At 46.7% G+C, this 14,823-nt stretch overlaps 1 protein-coding gene across 5 annotated transcripts in view; it reads right to left on the reverse strand.

Annotated features, from left to right (window-relative positions):
• Positions 1-823: 823 nt before the first annotated feature.
• KCTD20 (potassium channel tetramerization domain containing 20) overlaps positions 824-14,823 on the reverse strand; it is a 29,916-nt gene continuing 15,916 nt past the window's right edge. For 4 of the 5 annotated variants that reach the window (XM_057404726.1, XM_057404696.1, XM_057404721.1 and 1 more), the window contains exons 2-8: positions 9,579-9,778; positions 8,580-8,859; positions 7,632-7,734; positions 7,068-7,188; positions 5,932-6,129; positions 5,007-5,117; positions 824-3,988 (exon numbers count right to left, since the gene is read on the reverse strand). In XM_057404726.1, the coding sequence (XP_057260709.1) occupies positions 3,696-3,988; positions 5,007-5,117; positions 5,932-6,129; positions 7,068-7,188; positions 7,632-7,734; positions 8,580-8,859; positions 9,579-9,729 (1,257 nt within the window). In that variant the 5' untranslated portion in view covers positions 9,730-9,778 and the 3' untranslated portion in view covers positions 824-3,695. The remainder of the gene's footprint in view (positions 3,989-5,006; positions 5,118-5,931; positions 6,130-7,067; positions 7,189-7,631; positions 7,735-8,579; positions 8,860-9,578; positions 9,779-14,823) is intronic. The other variant, XM_057404704.1, reaches the window with a different exon arrangement.

Genomic DNA, 14,823 nt, shown 5'->3' on the forward strand with positions numbered 1-14,823 from the left:
TGTGACTGTATTTCCTATAGATGCACGGCAGCAATGTGACCCTGTTAAAGTGCTATGTCCAGAAGAATTAAACCTTTCTGGAAGAGTACAACTTGCCTTTGGGCAAGGGTGCACAATCCTGGCCTTTCTTGTGGCTGCAGTGTATACATGTAACTTCATTTTACCAGCTTCAGGACAAGTTGGTTTTCCTCTGTTTTTAAAAGGCACAATAAGCAGTGAGCACGTGGCACTGGAAGCAAAGCTCTGACCATTATTTTCCTATCAGTCTGTAACATGCCAAAATCCATTGTGGTTCTTAGTTCATCGCTTCACCCTTGTGTCAGCTCCACTTGTGAGTATGAGTTCCTGTCATCATCTGAGTAACTCTCTTGGTGGCCTTCTCAAGCCTCCTCAAGAAAACCCTTGAGGTGCATCCACCACTGAAGATGGGAATAAAAGCCAGACCTGCTCCAAAGCTGTTTTCTTCTCCAGTTGGAGTTGTAGAAGTGGAGAGCAACTTTCACATCAAAAGCAGCATTCTGACTTGGTGTAGATGCTGCACAGCTGCTGGGTTCAGTAGCGTTGTGTCATACCTGCGCTATGTGCTGCTTTTAGAACATCACTGCAATGAGCTGGTAAACTCCAAGTAGTAATGCTTATGTGTGGGTGCTGCACAAGGTCCTGCTCCATCCGCCAGGCTCTGCTTGGTGCAAAACCATTTCTATGTCTTTGGGGTCCCCAGCCACACTTATTTATGAAGGAAGAAACAAAAGCTTCAAGTAACTGAGCCCCTGCCCGTTCTTCTACTCCCCATTTAAAATGAGTTTTAGACGAGCCAAGCAAGCCAGGTATAATTTATGCTTTAATACAGAAAAGAAACCATACAGCTGTAGTTCACGCACACCACAGGTAACACTGCAGTAGATCTAGAGGAAGACAAATCTTGACGTACCTGAAGCAGGTGACTATGAGAGGAGAAGGAAAAGCTAATGCCTGTTCTTCAGCTTGATTTAGTGTTCCAATAGAACTCACTCTACTAAAAAAAATAAAGCTCATCTTAAATTCCTTGGGAAAGCCAATAAACTGCAGTGGGCTTTTGGAAGGGTAAAACCGGTGTGGAAATGATGGATGCTGGATACCTCCATCCATGCCAAAGGTCCAACTGATTACCCAGAGGACCAACAAGCTTCAGCAAGGCACTGCCAGTCTCCAACTCTCAGCAATGGCCTGTTGCAGTTAAGTCCCTGTAATCAGTGTCCTACTAAACTGGCCAAATCCTTCCAGAGGTTTGCTGATGCTGGGCTCAGGGATGGACACGGGAGGTGTTTGTTTTGGTACCTGGCTGTCAGGTCCCATCGAAGTCAGATGCCTTGACACAATCCTGTGGCTCACCAACACACACATTTCAGGTCCGCAGAACAGAACCATGTGTCATCTCCGGTTGCAAGTCAGCTGGTCAATACCAACAGACATTTACTTCAAACTTACACAGCTGGAAAAACAAATACACACAGAAAAAAGAGAATCCATAGGTCCTGGGGCCAAGCTCCATCACTGCTGGGCAGAGTCTCACCAGCGCCTTCCAGCTTGTGGGAATGGAAGGCAATGGGCTTGGTCTGGCCCTTAGCTGGCGGGCTGATGGTCCATGTGTCTTCCTTTCTCTACTACAAAACCAGAAATTCACCTAGAGCAAGAACGGGAAGTGACTGCCACCACCTCTGTGCTGATCCTGAAGGACACTTCTCTATCCCGATCCACTGACACACAGGGAGCATTTTGCAGAAGTCATCAGGTGGAACTGGGTGTCTGAACCACTGGGACCCCCAGGAGGTCCTGAAGTACTTCTGGAAACCTTCCCATAGGCACTTAGAAAAAGAAGAAATCGATTTGCTGCACTTGGGAAAGAAGCTAAGAACAGAAACACTGCAAAGAATAGAACTGTATCCACACAAATGGGAGCTAAATATATCAGCAAGTTGATGCCTTGGCAGAGATTTTGTTACTGCAACTAAACTCATAAACCCTCAGGAAAATCTGTGCTTGAGATTGTCATGGTACTTACACCGAAAACCCAAACATCCTTAGCAGCAAACAGTAACTTCAGTGCTGTGTCTACCATACACTTTGCAGACAGATGGAGAATACAACAAGATTTGCTTTATAATACAACCCCGGCAACAAAGAATTAAACCTTCCAGGGCAGAGTACCTACCTCTCTTTTGCCAACTACAACCGGGTAACTGAATGTGTAAGTGGTACAGGATTCAACAGCAGCCAACTGCAAGAGAACTGACCTGAACTTAACAACCTTGCAAGGGAGCTCTCTCCCTCCCTTTGAGTGGGTTTCAGCTTTTCTTTGTACCACATTTAATTCTGCTTTGGGTAAATAACCCTCTACACAACCATCAGAACAACCAGAGACCCGTTATGGTTGATGTGCTGCTTGGCTGTGGTGGTTCTGAACTCATTGTGTGCTACTCAGGGTTAATGAAGCCTACAGGTACCTCCACACTGAAGGAACAGGACCATGTGGCTTTGATATAACTCAGCTAAACCAGCCTGGAGTATGTCCCTACTTACAGTCACAACCCTGTTGTCTCTGAATCCAAAATGAACAGAGCCTTAACCACAGACAAGGGTACTATAATCAGAGCAGCAAAGAAGTGCTGCTCCCAGGTATGTGTATTTTTCTCTGCTGAAGGCTGGTTTCTTACCTGCCTGACAGCAAAATGGTTCAGTCACTTCCAAACTGAGAAGACAGTAGCTGGCCTTTTCAAGCTGCAACAGTAGAGTGCTCCTGGGAGAGTCTACAGAAATACTGACTAAGGGGGATGAGACCAAGGAATTTACTTAGGGAGTAAACTGTCTGTACTGGGAGCTCCTCCACTTCTGTCTTAGCAGGGGGATGGAGGAGACAACTGATAGTCTTTAGCATGCAGTCACTTCTAGAAAGCTTTTTACATCTATTAGGCTACTAAACAGATTGTTGGTAAAATATCAACTACAGTCTCTTATTTTTTTTCTTTTTCCTTCAATATGATCTACTCATTTTGCTGACCTTAACAGACAACATCCCTAAAAACAACGATTCCATCCTATGGAGACGTATATATGGGCAATTCCTGTCACCTGTCAACAGGCATATACTTCCTATTGAACTAGTCCATCCTTGCCCAGAACAGCAGTACAACACTGGATGCAGAGCCAGGTGGCAGTGTAAACACATTCCTCCACACTCAGGATTTTGCTGTCCCAACTGTGCTACATTTCTGCTGGTTGATGAAAGAGCATCATCTCTCCTGCTTTGATGTTGGGTCCTTTGTAACTGATATATCACAAAAGCAAAGCTAAGTGCCTAATGATAAAGGAAAGCTTTGTCTTGACAGGCCCAGAATTTCCTCCCTCATGTCAAACAAGATGTTTCAAAACGCTTCTAATCTTCTTCTAGAAGTTCAGGTAAAATACTCAGCACCCACCAATCTGGAAGTCTTTGAAGTAGAAACGAACAGCATCATTTCTTCTTGTTTGAGGAGGTGTTGCTTTTGATTGCACAATTAGACCAGAGTGTGGCTCTTTATTAACATGCTTGAAGTATGACAACGTAGTAAGAGCAGGAACGAGGATAAAGCACCCTGCAAGAGTCTGTATTCCATCACCAGGGACGGAACCATGCCGAGACGGTCCCACATCAGCAGGACCATGACCCTGAGCCACCACTAATCTGGTAAATCATTCACAGCCATTTGGGAGAACGGTGCATTCAGCCTGTCCAGTTCATCTACCTGTGGGGGGTGATGCATTACAACCTCCTGGTCCTCTGAAACATCATCACCCACAGTGACAAGGTTTGTGAGGGATTTGCTCCGAACACACTGGAAATCAACGTGACGGCTCTTGCCCTCTTCCTTCTCCCATGACATCTGGATGAAGGGCCGTTGAACGTAGTTGTAGATAACTTCTGAGCGGCCACCAGGCCTCCTCTTCACCTTCTCTTTGCAGGTGGGATACCCTGAAAACACAGCCAGTCAGTCACGTTACACACCTCTGATATGCACAAAGGGACAAGAGGATCCCAGAACAGACAGGTAGGAATGACTATGGGGTCAGGGAGACTTAGGAGATGAACACCCACATTCCACATTTACCATTATTGGTTTGCAAAACTGTTCTTTTTTTCCCTATAAAGGAGTCCAGGAGGGCTGGACACTCCAGCCTGAGGGACCTGGGGGTTCAGTCTGGAGAAGAGAAGGCTCAGGAGGGACCTGATGGCTGCCTACAACTGCCTGAGAGGAGGATGGAGCCAGGAGGGGCTGGGCTCTGCTCCCAAGGAACAAGGGATGGGACAAGAGGAAACGGCCTCAAGCTGCCCCAGGGCAGGTTTAGATGGAGCTGAGGAACAATTCCTGCCCCAGAGGGTGCTCAGGCATTGGAACAGGCTGCCCAGGGCAGGGCTGGAGTCACCACCCCTGGAGGGATTGAGCCTATGTGCAGGTAAGGCACTTTGTGACATAGTTTAGTGGCTGCTTTGGCAGTGCTGGGGAACAGTTGGATTCGATGAACTTAAAGGTCTTTTCCAACCTAAATGGTTCTATGAGTCTCTAAAAAGAGGGTGCAGCCCTCTGTGTAGCTGTATCAATGTATCAATGGCTGTGCAGTGTTGGCCACTTCGTGAGCAGACCCAGCTACTCTAAAAATAAGACAGTGTCCCAGGACAAAGCACAATGTTCTCTAAGCTCCCTAAGGGAACGCCTGGATCAGCAGGCAGAAGTTTTGGGACTCCTGTTTCCTGTTTACTCACTCCTGAAGAGAACAGCCTTACTGCTCCATGCTACAGATCTTTTCCTTTTCTCTAACATTTAAGCCTCCTGACCAATTTCAGTGTAACATGATAAAGGTGAAGGAACATGCCCAGCTTGTACTCATTCCATGAAAATAAACACTTTGTAAAACACAGAGCAAAGCATCAAATGCCTTGAGCCCAGAGGAAACCAGGCTTTAGTGTGGAGCCACCTGAAGGAACACTTTACCTTCAATGCCAATACGAATGTTCTTCAAGCCCCGCTCCTTTAAGACAGCTTTTGCCACATCGCGGTTCTCGATGTACTTGAAGAATCTGTACAGCTTGGAGCTGTAAAGGACTGGAGGGATAAAAAAGGGGATTAGAATCTACAAGGAGAGACTTTCTCCCTGGTTTTGACATGCTACAATGTGAAGGTTCCTAAAGGGGCACTAAAGGAAACCTGGAGAGGGGCTTTGGCCAAGGGCCTGTAGGGACAGGCCAAGGGGAATGGCTTTAACCTGCCAGAGGGGAGACTGAGATGAGCTCTTAGGCAGAAGCTCTTCCCTGTGAGGGTGCTGAGGCGCTGGCACAGGGTGCCCAGAGAAGCTGTGGCTGCCCCATCCCTGGCAGTGTTCAAGGCCAGGTTGGACACAGGGGCTTGGAGCAAGCTGCTCTATGGAAGGGGTCCCGCCCCGTGGCAGGGGTTGGAGCTGGAGGAGCTTTAAGGTCCCTTCAACCCAAACTGGTCTGGGATTCTGTGAGGCATTGAAAACCAGGTCTGGTTTCCAAGAACTACTCCAGGTGTCTGTTCCCATCACTGGGACTAGCTGCACTTCCTTGGTGGGACGGCAGTGATGCACATTGCAGGCTAGATAGAATGGGTGGTGATGGGTGTGTGAAGCAGAGTGTTCACTCACTAAGGAGCCAGGAAAAAGCTGAGGGGGAAGCAGCAAACAAAAGGAAGATGCAGTGAGTGGTGTCATTACCAATACAGGTGGTCAGACCAAAGCTCTGACCGGGCTCTAGCAGCAGTCAGTTCAGAAGGCACATAAAAAGCAGTGTCTCTTCCTGGAGGAAGACTGCTGTTTGGGCAACATGCCCTATCCTTACAGCCAGATGTGTCTGAGTGCATGCTGAACACGGAGCCAGGAGCACCAGTGCCGAGCCCTTACTTTGTGAGTACTCCTCTCCCATTGGAGGTGGATGATCTTCATCCCAGTCCACGGTGTCTTCATCTGTCAGCACCACAATGTGACATTCACGTTCCCCTTTCCTTGCACTATCCACCATTATAGGCAGAATGAGCTCCTCCAGGTAGCTGTCAAACTGCTTGTGAGCACCGTCGTTGGAGAGCTCGTGTAACAGAGCACCTGGTAATACAGACATCATATGATGAACTGTTTTACACAGCAAGAAAGTATGTCCCAGCTCTACACTTTCCATATACATTCAAGAGCACAGCCTGCATTCTTCTTCACACAAACTGCTTAACACATGTTCAGATGCATCAACAGTCTCCACAGCTCCAGAACTGGCAAAATCAGAGGCATGAGACCGTATTTCCAATGGACAGGATTACACTGTCAAATCATTACACTACCACTAAAAGAACACCAAGGTCCAATCAATACAGTGGAACAGCAATAGAATGAATTATTCATCACTATACTTAACCTGAATTTCCAGCACCAACCTCTGTCCCTGAAAGCACGTTTTCTGCCTTCTCTGTGATCAGAAGAGAGGGTAGGAAATTCCCCCCACAGCCTGTGCTATGATGCCATGCACACCATCCCTGTACAGTCCCTGTCACAGCCTATGTTAAAAGTACTTTTTTTTTGTCAGCATTCCCACCGAAAAGCTGCTCCCAGTCAGATTCCTTCATGACTAGGAACTCTCCACTGCTTTCCAGCTTTGGTGTCCTTGGTTCCTGCTCTGCACATCACCCTTCAGCTTAAATGATTCATGACTCGCTGGCACATTTTAGACAGGAGTTATAGCCCTGCTTTTAGCCTTCATTTTCTTTGGCTGTAACAGAAGGTCTTCTCAGCCTCTCTTACAAGAAGAGACTATGATTTTTACAAGTTCAATTTGCTTTTTTTGAGCAAAGTGTCTGTGATTCGATCACTTCCCTCGGGACTGGTACAGCACAAAAAGGAAGCTGTTTAAATGCAATGCACAGATGAGTCTTCGTGAGTCCACACCTCCATGCTAAACTAAAGCCCACAATAAAGAACTGCACTGAAGCAGGATCAGAGTGCTCAAACCCATGCAGATGAGCTCCTAAGAGCCAGTTTCTGTCCATACTTACTTAAATCTTGACATTTGATTGTGTTAAAATCAAAGTTTATGCAGAGGTAATCACATGTGTCTCGAAGGTCGGGGATGGAAATCCCATCAGGGCAGTTAATGATCCCAGTTTTGTAATAATCCTGCAAATAAAAGGGCAATTTTGAAATGAAAAATTAAGAATATCTTGGACCCTGATAACTTTTCATTACCGCTTTGTTTTGTTAAGCAACATTTGAGAGTTACAGAGGTTATTTATAGCTCTGTGAACAGTAAAACCGCCCTCCTTGTCCACGAATTTACATCTCTCTGTCTCTCTGCAGATCCCCTTGGGTCTGATCAACAGCGAGCTCCAGCTAAAACCTTTCCCATGGCAGAGAGTTTCATAACAGCTCATAGGTTACAACACTGTGACACAAGAAAGGTAAAAGGCAACATCTGAAATGTTGACTCCCACCAAAGAGTTTTAATACAATCACAGTGCAGAACAGGAATAACAGAACATGTCCCAGGCAGCTGCATCTCCCCTGGGACATGGCTCAGTCTGGCACAGATTGTTTTCTTCCATCTGCAAACACGTCCTTACCAGCACAGTCCGGAACACAGCTGAGCTGATTCCTTCTGCGATTTCATATTCCCCCTTTTCATTTGGCCGCGTGAAATTGTATTCTCTTCCTGGTCCAAACATTCTGAACAGATAAAAATCTATGTAAGGGCAGAAGTATATTGAAATGCATTCATTCTAGAGATCAATAGGTGCATTGAGGTTAAACAAATCCAGCAGTGACACACATAAACAGTAACAAACCCTACATTTAAATCTCTCACATGGTAAATAAGCACAAGAGCTGTCTCAGCTCAGTCATCCTATAACTGGACTCTTGTTACATCTACTGGATTGGATGAAACAAGCCACAGCTCCAAGGGACAGCTCATTCAACCCTGGGTCAGAAAATACCCCAGCAATAAAGCCCTTTCACTGACACTACGAGATACCCACCACATGCTTTTTGATCCCTTGTTTTACACAACAGCCTCCACAAGGGTCAGTAACCCATCTCCTTTGGTCAGAGATGGGTGAAAGCACTGGCAATACAGAAAATGAGTGCTTCCTATTGTGTCAAAAGGCTCCAACCTTTATGCCATGCTACAGGGAGCTTAGTAAATTCTCTCTGGGGAGAGTATCAAAAGATAACAGAAGGGGGATGGAACATTATCATTTTCCCCATTCTGGAAGGGAGGTTATCAGCTGGGAACAGATGCACTGCTTACAAACACAGCAAACACTTAAACAGAGGCAAAAGGAGACCAGGTCTACCTAAAAGCACTCATTGAAGACAGAAAGAAGAATGTTACCTAGAGAACTACCAACTCCTTCTACATCTGGGCATGTCTTCAAGCCCTCACAGCCAAGTTCTGAATGAGGTCAACCTTGCTTGTGTGTACAGATGACAAACAGACTTTTGGAGTTTGTTCCACTGTAGCAAACATTTAACCCCCTTGAGGTATCTTGAAAACAGTGGAAATGACCCACCTTCCCAGCATGGTGTCAGGGTGAGCAGTGAAAATCTGCGGATTCACTGCAAAGCGAGTGCCATCTACCACGAGCGTCACCTTCTCTGAAGCCACTGGCTGTGAACTGCTGCTTGAGGACAAGGTGCAGCACCCATGGCGTTCCTGGGTGTTAAAATATTCTGACTGTCTCTTATTTCCATCTTGGAAATGGCAGTTGTGAGTGTCTTCAGGAGCAGACAACATGCTACTGAGCTGGGGACTTACTGGACAAGGAGTGTGTCGGCATTCAGGATCTAAACCTGAGAGAGACAAATGAATATTGCAAGAGTAAGATATTGAGGATGCTGAAAAACATCATTTCACTGTAACACTGTAGTAAGAAAACTGAGTCACACAGGGATGTCAATATGTGTAGTGTTACACATCATAAACTGAGTAATACAGGGATGTCAGGGTAACGTTACATGACATAAAACCACACTGCATTTTAAAACTGAGCCAGCGGTTGGATTGTGAATAAGAAAATTCCTGATGAACCATGATGCCTAATGCTCCTTGTTAAAACAAGCAGCTTCAGTGTGTAAGAGCAGGAGTCCAGGAATTACACAAGGCCAGAAATACACACAGAGTCCCAGCACTGACAACTACTCTTACAGCAAAGCAGGAGCAGAAGCACACACCATAGTTGATGGTGGCTGATGCTGCTCCATGGTGGGCACACAGCTCTTCAGGAATGTCCAGTTAATGTGCTCAGGAGGACAACTCAGGAGGAGCTGCAAGTTGGCCAGCCAGGGCGTACCTATGTGATGTTCCTGCTAAAACAGCAAGACCCCAAACTCTGCCGTGGACCATTGTCCTTTAGACCAACCTGGCAAAGGCAGGATAGTATTCCCCACGGCAAACTGCTTTGGGATACTGGATTTTTCCCAAAACACAGCATCCCCCCCAGAAAAACAAAACAACTCTAAAACCCTCTCACTGATAAGGACAATGCTAGGGACAATGCTAAGAACATCACCCTCAGTCCTGGGAGCTGCAGCTGGGCTGTGACCTCCTAACACCACGTTGCTTTCTTCTGACTCCTGGACTGCTACCGTTGTGCTCCCCACAGAACAAGTGGGCTCCGGATTTCTCGGCCAGTCTGTGCCAGCAGCACAGTTCACATTCATGCTGGGCCTCCGTGACGCGAGGAGTTGGCTGCGTTTCCTAAGAGAAGAGCTAGGAGAGAAAACACCAGCTTGTTGGTTTTGGAAGAAACTCCCAAGCAATGAATCCCTGTACCTGGAATAATAAGCAAAGCTTCTCAGGCTCAAAAGGTGTTTCTTCAGACACTTAACTGTGTTTCAGAAGGCTAATGATGCTGGTTGTGGCCCTATGCTTACCTAAGGCGAGGGAAATGAAGCTGTCACAGTAATCAGGGGTCTATTTAATCTATAAATCTTTGCTAAGTCTAAAGCCACTGATGCCTTCAGAGGACATGTGTGATCCTGTAACTACCTCCCTGGCAACTGCCTCACCTCCATACATCTCTCTGGATTCCCAGCACTGGCAAAATGAGCTCTGTAACATAGCTATAGTCCAAACCCCAGCATCTTCCCAGCTAACAGCTCAGGCATTGCCTCTTAATCCCTCTGAGGTCTGAAGGAGGCTCCCTGGTCACAGATACTACATTGTGTGGTCTTCCCTTCTTGATTAATCACCCTCCTGTCATATAGTGCTCACTCCAGTGTTTAACCCAACAAAGTCATAGAACCATAGAATGGTTTGGGTTGGAAAGGACCTTAAAATTATCCAGTTCCAACCCCCTGCTATGGGCAGGGACACTTTACACTCAACCATGTTGCTCGACACACACGACGCTTGAAGCAATGCCACTCATATCATAACTGTTCTTCCAGCACATGCAAAGACATCTTCTTTGGTCACTTTTCCCTCCTTTCTATCCCCCTACAGATCTCTTTTGCTGTCTCTTTCCCTCATTCTCCCCTTGGCATTGATTTTTTTCCTGCTACTGCCCTGGACAAGACACCACTCTCCTTTCTTGGCTGGATGCGTTTCCTTTTCAGTCTCCCAAACACAAAACACTGATTTCCTCATGAATGAATGTTCCCAATTTCCCCCCTGCAGAACAATTGTCCTGTGTCCTTTGCTTGGCTGAATTAAGACTCCAGAGCCCATGGGTGCCATCCATGGCAGAACACTGACAGGGCTGGATACAAACCAGACGCAATCCAGCACTACCAAACCACCACAATGCCAAATGAGAGTTGGAGAGTTTGCTGGGCAGGACCTGCTGAGGAGGAAGGTTTTAATGAGCAGTTCAGTGCTGGCTTTCCACTCAGTTACTGCCATTTCAGTCCTAATTGGAAACTTTCAAAAGGAATAACAATTCCTTCCTCTTGTCCCATCAATCCGACAGGAAGCTGCCAGCATTATCTGTATATAATATAAAGGCGGTGCTTACACCTCATGCCAGGCTCATCAGAAGGAGGATTCCTGGCAGCAGCAGAACCCTGTGAAAGGCTCCTGTATTTTTTCTTTTCCAAAGGCTGCAGCAGCAACACAAGGAGCCTACGAGGGTCATGCGAGCTCCTGCAAACTCAACAGTGTGCAGGGCATCACCATCCTCCTCTCCTCTCACCAAATACCCAATGTTGGATCAGAAACTCCCTCTCTTGACATGTTCCACGCTGGTTTCTTGGACCCATTGCTCTGGCTTGGACCTTGGAGAGACCCTTCACCAGACCCACCAGAAACCCACTACACACCATGAATACTGCCTTGTGTTTGGTCACACATGAACAAATCCATCCCCTTCTGCCTGAGCAAGGGGCAACACAACATCCCCATGAATAATACTGTGCAATGTTCTGCCCTCTTCTCTCATGGGACAGACCAGCAAAGGGAGTAACAGGTCAGTGGGCTGCTGGATGAGGAGCCCCTCGGATCTAAGCAGAACATATCAACTGCCCCACTCTTACAGCTTCAGGACAAACCTCCTGACCCAGGAATGATCTATGTTAATGGACATAGGGGAATCGCTTTAACCAGAGGGGAAACTGAGATGAGCTCTTAGGCAGGAGCTCTTCCCTGTGAGGGTGCTGAGGCGCTGGCACAGGGTGCCCAGAGAAGCTGTGGCTGCCCCATCCCTGGCAGTGTTCAAGGCCAGGTTGGACACAGGGGCTTGGAGCAAGCTGCTCTAGTGGAAGGGGTGCCTCCCTGTGGCAGGGGCTGGAGCTGGGTGAGCTTTAGGCTTCCTTTCAACACAAACCAGTCTGTGACTTTATGTCAAATAGCATTAAAAATGCCTACAGACTGCATTTTCACAACTATCTGGGTGTGATGAATGTTGCCATGCCTGTTCATCACCTTCAGCTTTGAGTTAAACACACGCACAGCTCCAGAGACCCTGTGTGCCAGTCAGCAGAGTCCTCTACTACAACATCTCAGAAACTACTTGTAGAACTACCATCTATATGTCTTGTAGCTTCACATGAGCAACAAGACATGAATTTCCCCTGATCATCCCCCCCTTCCCTTTTCTGCTTAATCTGTTAAGCAGGATTTTAGGACAAAAAGCCCCAACTGTTTGACATTTTTCTCCTCATTCTTGTCTGTTACATAAAGTTCAGCACCAGTGAAAGGTGCTAAAAGCTGCAGTGACAGAAAGATGCAGAAACACAGATACTCTTTGCAATAGTGGTGGCTCTGACCAGCATCAGATCCGAGTTTCCTCATTAAAACTACAGGAAGCCCTGTTGATAATCTGCCTTGGGCCAGGCTAATGCTATTTCCCTGTTCCCTCTTAGCATGCCCAGACACTATGCGTCAGCAGAGCTGAGGTAAATGAGTAAGGATTCCTTTAGCACAGCTGACTGGGACAATACAGATCCAAACTAGTCATTTTCCATGACAAATACACTGCAATGATACATACAACCCAGCAGGGAAACCAGTACATAAAGACTTCAGAAGGTTCTACTCATGCCTGACCAGCTTACAAATGTCCAGGTTTCTTTTCATGCCCAGGATCAAGGTGCACTACCCATAGTGAGAATAAATATCTATAAATAATAATTAGCACTATTCATCTTCAAAGCTTCATACAAATATGAACTGCTCCTTCCTCCTGGCAGCCCTAGGAAGCACTGCAGGGAAGTCTTTTAGGAGAGAAGGACACTGAGAAACATCATCTTCAGGACTAGCCAGAGCATCAGGCTCAGTGTTACACTGACTTGCAACACGTTCACTCCTTGAGCTCACCAGCAATTACCCTGTGGTTAGCAGGACAAACACAAGCAGGTTCCCATCTTCTTCTGAGGTGTGTTTCCATGCATGTTTCTACCCGCTGGTAAGCATCAATTGGCTGGTACCACAGAACTGATCAGGAGCAACCCCACTTCTTAGCTCACTTCTCAGGTGCTTGTTTGGATGCTCAGATCCTGAAGAAGCAGGGAGGGACCAGTCTGAGCTGAAGACTCAGAATTTGTGGGCAGCTGGATTTTGGGAGCTGGGGTCAGGAGTAAGAAAAGCCCAATGTCATGCTCAGCACTAAAGCTCAGAGAAAGAGCTCCTGAACAGGCTGGGATTTAAAAGGAATCAGTGTCACAGTGAGAAATCAAACCTCACATCTGACTCTGGCCATTGGCTCTGCCTAACTTGGAGCACATGGGTCCCTTCTCCCTCCAGGACATGACATTAAGAATAAGCCATGCAACTGAAGCAGCATCTCTGCTCCCCAGCCCACGTGCTGATGGTCACAGTGAAGTCATCTTTATTTGAACTTGTTTTGAGCCAACACTTTTGCTGAGAGAAAAACAGGGAAGTGAGGTTGCTTTTCTAAACACAAACTGGAGACAGTTTTATTTAGCAACATCCTTGGCACAACCGGTTCATGCTGCAAACCTTTTGCACAGATAGAGAGGCTGAGCCTTGTTCTATGCAACTCTTAAGAAAGAAGGAATTGTACTGGGATATCTTTAGCACATTATCCTTCCCCACCCTAAGGAATCCAAGGCTCGTCCAAGCTTCCCAAGGTATGGTCATTGCCTGGCTACTGGAAGGAACCAAACGGCTTAACTTGCACACCATGACGAGCACATCAGTGATGTGTGTGTAGAGGAAACACTCCAACACAGTAACACATCCATCAGAGAAACCCCCTTTAAATGCAGGACATTTTATGGAGCAAAAGATAAAAGTATCTCAGACTTGCTGGTTTCCGACTCTTGTGTTACTTGTTCCTTATTATCCTGACCCTTGGGATTTTGTATTAAGAGCCATTACAAATTATTTCACGTATCAAGGTTCAAGAACTTCACAGAAATGTCAAAAAAAACCCAAACCCATAAAAAGCTGAGGTAGCAAAATCCATTGAAGAGTAAAGTCCTTTCCTATAACATCTGACAGCTTACGTACTGCTTCAGTGGCAACCAGCACAGAATCCCAGACCAGTTTGTGTTGGAAGGGACCTTAAAGCTCCTCCAGCTCCAACCCCTGCCACGGGCAGGGACCCCTTCCATAGAGCAGCTTGCTCCAAGCCCCTGTGTCCAACCTGGCCTTGAACACTGCCAGGGATGGGGCAGCCACAGCTTCTCTGGGCACCCTGTGCCAGCGCCTCAGCACCCTCACAGGGAAGAGCTTCTGCCTAAGATCCAACCTGAACTTTCCCTGTTTCAGTCTGAACCCATCACCCCTTGTCCCATTCCTACAGTCCCTGATGAAGAGTCCCTCTCCAGCATGACAAGGAGGACGTGGTAAGAGAGTAAAAATAGAAGTAGTGACCTTACTTCACCGTTGGGTTTGTGAGTAGCAAGGAACAACCTGCACTGAGGGAGTGAATCAGAGTTACTAATCCTTCCCTCTGCCTGAACCACGGCGTAACCGCGAGGACTTAAATAAAACTCCAAACAACTCCTTTCCAAGGTGACAACACTGCTTTAAACCTCCAAACCCATTCCCATGTCCAATTATTTTCAGAAATGTGAGCAAGCAGGAAACACGCATCCACAGGGTGTGCCTGACCCAATTCTGCAGTCAGACACTCCAGAACAAGATGTGCTTCTAATGTAACTGCATGCAACCAAGAAAAGCTTGGAATTACTTTAATTTCTGTTGTGGTTTAACCCCAGATGGCAACTGAGCCCCACGGAGTCACTTGTTTGTTCCCCAGTGCGATGGGGGAGAGAACTGAAGAAAAACTGGAAGACAAGGCTTTAACCTGCCAGAGGGGAGACTGAGATGAGCTCTTAGGCAGAAGCTCT

Source organism: Pezoporus wallicus, unplaced genomic scaffold (assembly GCF_028554395.1).
Source record: "Pezoporus wallicus isolate ANWC-B61680 ecotype Strahan unplaced genomic scaffold, APGP_CSIRO_Pwel_v1 contig_5863, whole genome shotgun sequence".
Lineage (NCBI taxonomy): Eukaryota > Metazoa > Chordata > Aves > Psittaciformes > Psittacidae > Pezoporus > Pezoporus wallicus.